Here is an 11968-nt window from a genome sequence, read left to right on the forward strand (position 1 = left end):
AAATATTTACAGTAATGTTTTTAATTTTCACGTGAACCTAATTCTTAGTTTGATATTTGAAACATTTCTTTAACAACCCAGCTGTGAAATATTATATTTTAATGCCATTAATATGTACTAATGTAATCTTTATTTACCCTTACAGAGTTTGAGCAGAGTTGTTTGTGATTTGTTAATTCAAGTTTGCTGCTTTTCTTCGTTCTAGTGAATTTATGCCTCCATTTTTATCTATTTTACCTTTTGGTTATTTTTCATAAATAATAAATAATTGCATATTCAAGATTCAAGATTTAATAAAGCTTTATTGCCAAGTGAGTAAATAAAGTAATTTAAGTGTGTAAATAAAATACTATCTGTACAAAGAAAAGTATAAAAGAACTATTAAAGACATAATACCTGTGCCAAAGCCAGAGTACAGATGAACATAATAATAAATTAAGTTACAGATTAATTACAATATTGCACATGTATTGTGATATTGAACAGGAGTCTTCAGTGATTGTTCATGAGCAAAGAAGCTGCTCTGGTTCATATTATAATGTGATTGTTTCCACAGTGTGAATAATATCACTACACATAACTGTTGAATTAAATTTAACATTTCAGATGAAAAGAAGTTTAAGTCACCGCCCTCAGCTCCAAACCTGTAACATGTACTGATTAACCAAACATGCAAACACAAGTCCACAGTGCAGAGGGAGTGTCTCTCAGTCCCACTTTAGAGGAAATGAAACTTTAGTTAACTCTTCATCAGAACACTGCAGCAGTCCAGATTCCTCTCTGCAGAAAACTCTCCAGGTCTTCAGATGACAGAATAACAGAATCGTCTACAAACAACCAGTGAGTACTGTTTAGAATGATTACTGATTATTAACTGTAAATGACTGAGAATCATCGGGTGAGAAGGCAAACTAATGAGAACAAAATGAGTCTCACAACCTACTTTCTGTCCAGGTATTTGAGGTTTGTTGTCGCAGAGTGCGAAGATTTTTATCATGCAGACTGACAGGCTCAGATTGATCACAGTGGCCCTCATCTCTCAAACGTGCGTTCGACCGAAAACAGGGTGTACAACCATTTCCACGCAAAGGTTGGCATTTATCAATCTGAATGTGGGGGGAGGATATGCTCAAATCCAACGCAAGGTCTTCTGAACGCAAGTTTTCATGTCAGTGTGGGGATAAAAAAAGAGCGTTTGAAAAAGTTTTTTTTTCTTCTTTTTAGAAAGATGTGATTGATGACAGGATTTAACCTTAAGACGATTGTTTTACTCCTGACTATTTTATTGAATTCTGTGTGTGTGTGTGTGTGTGTGTGTGTGTGTGTGTGTGTGTGTGTGTGTGTGTGTGTGTGTGTGTGACAGCTGACCATTTTAGAACAAATAACATTCATTCACATGAGATAAAAACCTGTCGGCACGTCCGGAGTTCTTAATAATTAATGTAACATTCCGGTTTGCCTCGTGCGTAATTGCGCACAAGCGATTTCTTGCAGAGACTCAGTATTACAAAATGACCACAGTTGGACTGAATTGAAAACAATTTGTCGGTTAACCAGTGTGCGGTCTACTATATTGAATATTCGCTTTCAGCTGCATCAGACACGGGCGAAGGTTCGTCTGTGCCTGCGTCATATTTTTTTTATAGCAATCTTAAGGTCTGACATCTTCCTCCCCCTGAATGTCAAGAATTACTTTTATTAAGGCCTCTAAAAGTTTCATATCACGGATGAATGTAAATGAACTTCATTTTGTATCGAAGGATTTATAAATCAAATGTTTAAACTTCAGCTGTAGTTCAGTAGTCATACCCACGCTGCTGACTGATATTTAAATGAAGATTGTTTTCAGCTGCCACATTTTTCAAAACTTGATCAGGCGTACACAGTGATGCACCCAGATAGGTATGTTTCATAAATGACACGTGAACATTGTTGTAAGCTGATATCTGCACCCAAATCTGCGCTGGTGTCTACATCAGATTGATAAATGAGGCCCCATGTGAGTGGATGGAATTAAGCGCTGAAAGGATGAGAGCACACAGCGCAGCTCTACACTGCACGGAGTGGAGATGTGTCAGCTCATCTCAGTCCCATTCAGGCACAAAACTGGAGAAGCCTGCTCAGAGCTGCAGGGCTTTTTGGGTGGTTTTGCGCTTGAATATCAAGAAAGCTGTTTGCTTCATGAATTAGACCTTGAGACGGAGCAGAAGGCGAGGGCAAAAGATGCAAAATTATTTGTGGTGTTATTCACTCTTGGTGAATTCCCAACTAATCTGGGCAAGCTGACTCACTCTCACACCCACTTCACAGTGCCAACTGTTTGCTTTAGGTAAGGGTATGTAGGAAAAGGAGTCTTGTGGTGTTTTTTTCCTGCGTTGATTTCACTGCATCATGTAGAGGGACGTTTCAACACCACAAACAGGAGAGTATAAAACATCAGACAGACAGATGAGGTGAGCTGTAAGGACTTTAAAGCAGAAAAACTCCTCTCTGGGTAAGTAATGTCATTACTCCACACACTTGTTCAGTGTGAATGTGCAAGACTATTTCCTGCTGCAACCACACACCAGCTCACACTGACTTCATGCAGACTTTTTACCATGGGGCGGGAAGGAAGAAGTCTGCCTAGAACAAGCTGCACGTGTGAAACAGGGAGCATGTACTTGTTTCGATGTAACTTTAGATGATTTCTAACACTTTTACTTATGTCCCTAGACATGGCAGCAGCACGCAGCCTCCTCTCTGAAGACCAGTTTCTGTGCTCCATCTGTCTGGATGTGTTCACTGATCCAGTCACCATACCATGTGGACACAACTTCTGCAAGAGCTGCATCACTGAGCACTGGGACACTAATGTCCAGTGTGAGTGTCCCTTGTGCAAAGAGCAATGTGAGAAGAAACCTGACCTGCGGGTCAACACTGTTTTATCAGAGATGGCTGCTCAGTTCAAGCAGTCAGTTCTACAGGAAACCAGCAGCAGCAGCTCAGAGGAGCAACACACCAACACAGGAGAAGTTCTCTGTGACTTCTGCATTGAGACCAAAATGAGGGCCCAGAAGTCCTGCCTGGATTGTCTGGTCTCCTACTGTAAGACTCACCTGGAGCCTCATCAGAGACTCCCAGCCCTGAAAAGACACACGCTGATCAATCCTGTGGAGAACCTGGAAGAAAGGATGTGTAAGAAGCACAAGAAACCTCTGGAGCTTTTCTGTAAGACCGACCAGGTTTGTGTGTGTCGGTTCTGTACTGAGTCAGAACACAAGCTGCATCGCATTATTTCTCTCCAAGAAGAATACAAAGAGAAGAAAGCTGAGCTCGGAAAGACAGAGGATGAAGTTCAGAAGATGATCCAGGAGAAGCGACAGAAGATTGAAGAGATTAAACAATCAGTGACGCTCAGCAAGGAAGAAGCAGACCAAGAGACAACAACAAGTGTGGAGGTCTACACCGCTCTGATCCAGTCTGTTGAGAGAAGTCTGGCTAAGGTCCTCGACATGATCGAAGCAAAGCACAAGACAACAGAGAAACAGGCTGAGGGTTTCATTAAGGAGCTGGAGGAGGAGATCTCTGAGCTGTCCAAGAGAAGCACTGAGCTGGGGCAACTCTCACACAACGAGGACCACCTCCAGTTCCTCCAAAAGTTCATGTCTTTGAAAACTGCTCCATCCACCAAAGACTGGACAAAGGTCAGAGTTCACTTGTCGTACGAAGGGATCCTGAGGACACCTCTGGCTCAGCTGGAGAAGATGCTCAGTACAAAGTTGAGAGTGCTTTGTGCTGATGCTGAAATAAAGAAGGACAAACAGTACTCAGTGAACGTGACCCTTGACCCTGAAACGGCACATCCTAAACTCATCCTGTCTCAAGATGGGAAGCAAGTTTATCATGGGGATGTTTGTCAGACGGTCGAAGACAGTCCTAAGAGAATAACCAGATATTTTGGTGTGTTAGGAAAGCAGAGTTTCTCCTCAGGCAGGTTTTACTATGAGGTTGAAGTTGAAGGGAAGACCGACTGGGTTTTGGGAGTGGCTCGAGAGTCTATTCACAGGAAGATCCCTTTTCACTCATGTCCTCAGAATGGTTTCTGGACAGTGAGCTTGAAGGATGGATTGGAGTATAGAGCTCTAGATGATTCGGACCCAATCCATTTGTGTTTGAGCTCAAAGCCTCAGAGGGTGGGGGTGTTTGTGGATTACGAGGAGGGTCTGGTCTGCTTCTATGACGTAGATGCTTCCGCTCTCATCTTCTCCTTTACTGGCTGTAACTTCACAGAGAAACTCTACCCAATTTTCAGTCCCAGAAAAAATAACGCTGGTGCCAACTCCACGCCACTGATCATCTGTCCAGTCCATTAAACAAATTAGCACCCATCAACATCTGGCAATGATAAAGCTTGTGCTGGTGATGGTGCAGCCAGTGGTTAGCGAAAGCACTTCCTTTTACTGTGCGCTGCATTGTTTACGATCTGCAATCTTAGACTGAGTGACCTTGTGTTCAGATTAAAAGAGAAGAGAAATCCCCCTCTCTGTACAGGTCTGCAAAGTAAATACTGTCATTTCTTGGTTCATTACATCCCCCCAGAGGAGCGTCTGTTCATCTGTTCCTGGGGAGTCTCAGTTTCAGTGTAAATAGTAAGTTATAAACAGGCTTCACTCTGGCTTCCTTCTGCTGTATGAACCTGAAACAGAAACTGATGTTCTTGTAATTAACAGGTCTTAAGTTTGCTGAAATAACATCATGATGCAGATTAGTCAAAAGTCAAGCTTTGTCAGGTCTGTCCTCAAGAGGAGAAGAAAGCTAGTTTTAACTCTTTGTCATTGAATCGAGGTGGGATCCATAATTTCTGATGCATTCAAGCAAGTCTGGAAATTTAAACTCTGATTGGCTTTTGTGACACAGTGTCAAGCAAATGTGTGTCTCAGTGTAAGATGTTTCTATTGAGTAGATTGTACTCACATGCAGATATCTGTTTATAGAGATTTAAAAACATATCTTCATATTACCTCTAATGGAATCGAGGATGTCATTACAACCTGCTTTTGCTCTCCATACAGACAAGTTTTTCCTGCAAACACCAAAGCCTGCTGATATATTGATGATACTTGATATTTCTGCTGTAAAGATCAGCTTTTTAGAATGAGTGTGTATGTGGCTTCTGGGGCTTTTGGAGCAAGCCTCAAGTGGACACTCAAGGAACTGCAGTTTTTAACACTTCTGCCACCAGATTCTGGACTTCTGTGTGAGCAAAACTTTGAAAACAATTATGAAAAAACACCATGCAACAATAACATACACCAAAAACAGACACAAAAAGTTTGATAACTGAACAGTAATAATGACAAAGATTGTACATATATATTTATTGTTTTTAAATTTAATGACTTCATTTGTTTTTTGGAGCAGGTGTTGTGATTGGTTGATGAATATGAGGGTGTAACACAAATATCATTACGACATGGGGCATTAAATTATGGGGAATAAACTGAGTGCTGGTTTTTACTGTTTTTTTTAAGTGACTTCATTTTATTGTGATTATAATTTAATTTACTTACCTTAGTTTAAAACACTGCAGCCTGTTTCTTGTATAAAATATGTGATTTAAATAAGCACTGGTTGTAGGATCAGTTACAGACACATGATTTGGTGTATGTCACCCTCTCTTCATCATTTCATCCTTTAGGGATTATGTTATATAATATTTCAGTCTACAGGGAGAAACGTTATCGTTTGATAATTTCACTTATATTTGACCGTATATTTATATTTAGTTATTGATGTAAGACTTCTGAGAAAATGTTTCACTCACTGTTTGAGCTCAGATCTGTTTTTTCTCTCAATGAAAGTTTGTAAAAAACAATCTTTGATTTGTCAACTTCAGTCCCCTAAACCAGGGGTTCCCAAACTTTTTGGCCCACGACCCCCAAAATATAGGTGCCAAAGACTTGCAACCCAACTGCTGCTACTGATGCTTTTGTTAATTAACTGTAAACTAACCCAAACCTTAGGAGTCATCTAAAGAAAGACAGAAAACTAATGAATAAAATGTATTTGTAAGGTTTTATTTCTAAATTAAGTACTTTTAAAATATATATATATTTACAGTAATGACAATACACAACATTTTTGATTACTTAAAAAATTAAAAAAAATCTTGTGTCCCCCAATCAGTGTCTGGCAACCCCCCACTTTAGGAACCTCTGCCCTAAACAGGCGAGTTTTCTACTCAGTTATTGACACAAAACACTCAACCAGAAGATAATTTATTCCTCAGTTATAATTTATTTTACTTTCACACAATTTATTTTCCTTGAGTTCCATCAACAGCAAAAAGATGCCACCTCATGAGCAGCATAAACTGCAGTTCCCTCAGAGCTGGGTTGATTCTGAACCAACATGCTTGATCAAAGTAAACAAACTCCGGGTAAGTTCATAGTCGACCCATTTCACAAGTTGCTTTTAGAGGCGAGTCAACAGAGGAAAGGGGGATGTGACACAGTCACAGTTTACAGGAAATGAAACTTAAAGTGAGTCAGAGCTCCAAACACTGCAGAGCACAAGTTAACTTTTCTTTCTTGAGAAACAGCTTCAGGTTTAAAGCTGAAACCAGACCGGGACCTCTGCATTTAACCAGTGAGTATATATCTATAATGATTTACATTTAATGATAGGGAATCAACAGATAAGGGAGGAAACTCTGCTATGGACAAAATGCAAAAGGAGTATGTCTGTCAGGGTGTTTGTTGAAGACACTGCAAGCTTTCCTCTTCAGTTCATGGTGTTAATAAGACAAAGTGTAAGAGTGCTGCCTCAGTCTCTTCTTTACTACGATGCATGCCTGTGTTTTAAAGCCCTGCTCATGTTTTTAACATTTTTGGTACAATGCAAAATCTTTTGGAATTACTCCAGTAAACTTCTTCAGCCTGCAGCTGGTAAACAGTTATAATGTCTGCTACGTTCCCGGGCTCAGACAGTGATTCAAAGAGTGTGTTTAAAGAAAGGATCCCAGAGAAACAACTTTTACGTTTTTTTTGAAATCATACAAAGGTTTTATGTTGCTCTCTCTGAAGCCACTGACAGGAACAGTCATGTACCTTGCAGAAAGGAGTTACCTGGCACCTGATTGTTAATTTTGTTTTATTCTACCTTACACAATAGTTGTATAACATCCTAATTAACCAGTTAGAATATCAGAGTGATTAAAATAACCCAAATAACAGGAGTGTAGAGATGAACTCATCTGAATCTGATCTCAGTGCATAAAGTCAATGCACTGGTTTCAGATTTGTGATCCGGTTGCCTGAGGTTTTGATGTGTCATTTCCTGCAAGCTGTGATCATCGTCTCAATGACTTTGACCTTTCACATCAGCGTTAGCTAGGTGGCTGGTCAGGTGGCGTTAGTTAGCTGACGGATGTGTTCACAGGCTTTTTTTGAAATGGCCTGCTACACACTACCTATGTATGTAGTAGGCAATAGGTACTGCCTACTACATACTGCATAACTGTTCTGTTCGATCTGTTCTGCAGTATGCTGAGCCAGACGTCACTGGATTTCCAGTTTCGGAAAGCAGAAGTAAACAACGGCCAAGCTGATAGAGAAACTGCTTCTTTAGCATCACTAATGATTTAAAAAGTTAAGAAGTGGTTTTTATGTAATTTAATAATTTCCACAGCACTTAAAAACTGAGTGCCCCCTTAAAAAATAAGAAAAAAGAAAAAGCGAAACGAGGGAAAACAGTACGTGAGGGAGATTGGTCTGATGCATACTGAGAAATGTTCCCAAATCAGTACGACATCTAGGTAGTTTTAGCATTCTGCAGATTTTGCTCTTGTTCACATACTACATACTGAATTTTGGCCAAATCAGTACGTACTGCTAGTATAGTAGGCGGTTTCAAAAACAGCCTGTCTCCCCCTCAAAAATCAATTAATGTATGATGAATGTCTTACTTTGTTTTAGTTGTCAGCAAATGAGGCCAAGAGTTCTGTGTTATGTTTTAATAAATTTACATACTTCTCAACCACCTACCTGTGAGACACCTGGGCAAAGATATCAAGACTTCAGTTTATTTATTGTTATTTCAGGTCATACAGTAGGCCTTATCTTTTGTTTACTAAAAGTAATCAAATGGTCCTTATGAATCAAACCTTGGCCACCAAGGATCAAATCAGATGCTGTGTTAAGTTAGGGAGTGATTCACATCTCTACCAAATTTTCCAAGTGGTTGAAGCGGCAGTAGACTGACAACTCCTGTACTCCTAGAAGTAAAATTAGTAGATTTTTTTATGGAGCCTGGTAGGTTTTTGGATTTCATTGTAAAGGCTGTTTTAGTTTATCCTTTATGACCAGCCGAGGTTCTTTGGACACTGGATATGTCTCCACATCATACATGCACAGATCGAGTAGCTAAACCAACACAGTTAGGTGTGACCCCAAGATACCTGTCAGCTTCATCTGGTGTTGTCAGAGGATCTGTTACTTCCCAGGTGTAGTACTATCATAGAAGCATTAACTTTAGAGCTAGTCACTGGTAGCACTGTGAACATTTTGGTTGGAGAAGCAGCCACTCCGTCACTCTCATGAGGCTACCACAGGATTGGCCCCCAGGTTTCTGCCTCCTGAACTGTACATAGAGCGGCGTGCTCACACCTACACCAGCATAGCTGCACTTATTGTACTTCCCATAACAGTTAGTGACAGTGTGTCCCCTTGAACTTACTTGGTAATGCAGTGCATGTCACTGTTACAGTGATATTCCACACATATGTACTTGTTTAAGTATATCCACTGCTGATCTGTCTGATGAGTAAGATTGTATTTTCACCTTGTCCCTAGACATGGCAGCAGCGAGCAGCCTCCTCTCTGAAGACCAGTTTCTGTGCTCCATCTGTCTGGATGTGTTCACTGATCCAGTCACCATACCATGTGGACACAACTTCTGCAAGAGCTGCATCACTGAGCACTGGGACACTAATGTCCAGTGTGAGTGTCCCTTGTGCAAAGAGCAATGTGAGAAGAAACCTGACCTGCGGGTAAACACTGTTCTATCAGAGATGGCTGCTCAGTTCAAGCAGTCAGTTCTACAGGAAACCAGCAGCAGCAGCTCAGAGGAGCAACACACCAACACAGGAGAAGTTCTTTGTGATTTCTGCACTGAGACCAAACTGAAGGCCCTGAAGTCCTGCCTGGATTGTCTGGTCTCCTACTGTGAGACTCACCTGGAGCCTCATCAGAGACTCCCAGCCCTGAAAAGACACACGCTGATCAATCCTGTGGAGAACCTGGAAGAAAGGATGTGTAAGAAGCACGAGAAACCTCTGGAGCTTTTCTGTAAAACCGACCAGGTTTGTGTGTGTCGGTTCTGTACTGAGTCAGAACACAAGCTGCATCGCATTATTTCTCTCCAAGAAGAATACAAAGAGAAGAAAGCTAAGCTTGGAAAGACAGAGGATGAAGTTCAGAAGATGATCCAGGAGAAGCGACTGAAGATTGAGGAGATCAAACAATCCGTGAAGCTCAGCAAGGAAGAAGCAGACCAAGAGACGACAACAAGTGTGGAGGTCTACACCGCTCTGATCCATTCTGTTGAGAGAAATCTGGCTGAGCTCCTCGACATGATCGAAGCAAAGCACAAGACAACAGAGAAACAGGCTGAAGGTTTCATTAAGGAGCTGGAGGAGGAGATCTCTGAGCTGACCAAGAGAAGCACTGAGCTGGAGCAACTCTCACACAATGAGGACCACCTCCAGTTCCTCCAAAAGTTCATGTCTTTGAAAACTGCTCCACCCACCAAAGACTGGACAAAGGTCAGAGTTCACACGTCGTACGTAGGGATCCTGGGGACACCTCTGGCTCAGCTGGCGGATATGCTCAGTGCAAAGATGAAGGTGCTTTGTGCTGATACTGAAATAAAGAAGAGAAAGAAGTATCAAGTGGACGTGACCCTTGACCCTGAAACGGCACATCATAAACTCATTCTGTCTCAAGATGGGAAGCAAGTTTATCATTGGAACTACAGTCAGATGGTCGAAGACAGTCCAAAGAGAATATCCTCATATTTTGGTGTGTTAGGAAAGCAGAGTTTCTCCTCAGGCAGGTTTTACTATGAGGTTGAAGTTGGAGGGAAGACTGAATGGGTTTTGGGATTGGCTCGTGAGTCTATTCACAGGAAAGGTGTCTTTATTGAATTCTGCCCTCAGAATGGCTTCTGGACTGTGAGTTTACGAGAGGGCTACGGGTACAAAGCTCTAGTTGACTTTGACCCAATCCACCTGTTTCTGAGTTCAAATCCTCAGAGGGTGGGGGTGTTTGTAGATTATGAGGAGGGTCTGGTCTCCTTTCATGACGTAGATGCCTCCACTCTCATCTTCTCCTTTACTGGCTGTAACTTCAGAGAGAAACTCTACCCAATTTTGAATCCCAGAAATAACAATGCAGGAACTAACTCCACGCCACTGATCATCTGTCCAGTTGATTACACAGTTTAGACCAGAGGTTTCCACGCGATGCCATCCCAAGGACGTACGACCACTTACCAGAAATGTAGTAAATGCAGGAAGTATGCTGATAGCCTAGACCGTACTCTATGTTCTATTATTAACAAAGACCCAACATCAAGACAGGATAAGATCCAGTCCCATCTTACAGACAGGACTCAATCTGATCTCATCTTAATCCACCATGAGCAGAGCACTTTGCAGCATTTAGCAAGTTACAGTGGCAAGGACAAACTTCCTTTAACAGGCAGAAACCTCCAGCAGGACCAGACTCATGTTAGACACACATCTGCTGAGGCCGTGTTAGAGAGAGGGATAGAGGGAGATGAAGAGAGAGAGAAAGATGATAGTGGGACGGAGACGGATAGTAGTAGTTGTAGCAGGTGGAGTCTGGCACGTCCACAGCAGCAGGTCGGAGGAACGTACGAGAGAAAGGAGCTCAGGGACTCCAGAAAGGTCTATGGTTAGTAACTTTAATGGGACAGGAAGAGTTAAAGAAAGTGACAGGAAGAGAGAGGAGAGAGAGAGTTGATAGTGGTTAATCTGGCTTTAGCCTCTGGCATGGACCCCCTCAGCCCGCCTGCAGAATTTCAAAACAAAAGACTTCTTCAACCTCTTAATAAATGTCCATATTCTTAACATTTACTTAACCTGTTATGCATTTCACTCAGTGTATGTTTTGTAAACAGTCTTGTATATTTTATGTCTTAATAATGAACAGCAAAAGTTTCAGTAGAGATATTTTCTGTATTTTTCTCTCTCGATATTCATTCATAAAATTCAACATTTCTTCCATGAAAATCAGTCTGTGTAGTTCTTCATTAACATTTAACAGTTATAATAAGAACAATCTGAGAACCCTTCAGCAGAGCCCTTTCAATTTTGGTCCATTACATACCTCAGATCAGCACCCTTTCATCGGTTCCTGGTGAGTCTCAGTTTTACAGTAAAGTGAGCTAGATGGTGACTTCTCTCAGCTGAATGAACCCAAAACAGAGACAAATATTCTTGTGATTTATTAACTGAAATATTAAGTGTGCCGAAATAACAACATCATAATAAAGAACGTACAACAAAGAGAAAAAACAATACTTTCCCATGCTGAAAATCCAGACCCCTGAGATGAACATATTTATGTAGGTGTGAATAGAGGTTTTAATAACACCTGGTGGGGATCATTTGATTTGATTTGATTTGATTTGATGCCTTTATTCCGATCATGTAAAATTGTAAAACATACAAGTAAAAAAGAAGAAATAGTTATACAAAAAAACAAAATCATCAGTTCCATTAGCAAGCTCTAAAACATTTTACTTTACATGTGCGAAAAGGAAAATCCCTTTATTCAATATTTTCTGGCATTATACGAGTGCATTCCCTCAAAACAAATCTTCATATCCTATCTTCATATTTACACCTACAATACAAAGGGAACCCCTCATGGGTGATTAAACCCTCGTTAATCACCCATTG

At 41.0% G+C, this 11968-nt stretch overlaps 2 protein-coding genes across 2 annotated transcripts; both read left to right on the forward strand.

Annotated features, from left to right (window-relative positions):
• The first annotated feature begins 735 nt into the window (after window positions 1–735).
• LOC117804704 (E3 ubiquitin-protein ligase TRIM39-like) lies at window positions 736–5455 on the forward strand. Its single transcript, XM_034673024.1, has 2 exons — window positions 736–840; window positions 2716–5455. Exon 2 carries the CDS (start codon window positions 2718–2720, stop codon window positions 4353–4355), a length of 1638 nt encoding a protein of 545 aa, XP_034528915.1. The 5' UTR covers window positions 736–840; window positions 2716–2717; the 3' UTR covers window positions 4356–5455.
• A 1069-nt stretch (window positions 5456–6524) lies between these two features.
• Window positions 6525–11293, forward strand: LOC117805080 (E3 ubiquitin-protein ligase TRIM39-like). The gene is made up of 2 exons (XM_034673663.1): window positions 6525–6630; window positions 8835–11293. Exon 2 carries the CDS (start codon window positions 8837–8839, stop codon window positions 10484–10486), a length of 1650 nt encoding a protein of 549 aa, XP_034529554.1. The 5' UTR covers window positions 6525–6630; window positions 8835–8836; the 3' UTR covers window positions 10487–11293.
• Window positions 11294–11968: the final 675 nt, after the last annotated feature.

The sequence above is a fragment of the Notolabrus celidotus genome, chromosome 21 (genome assembly GCF_009762535.1).
Source record: "Notolabrus celidotus isolate fNotCel1 chromosome 21, fNotCel1.pri, whole genome shotgun sequence".
NCBI lineage: Eukaryota > Metazoa > Chordata > Actinopteri > Labriformes > Labridae > Notolabrus > Notolabrus celidotus.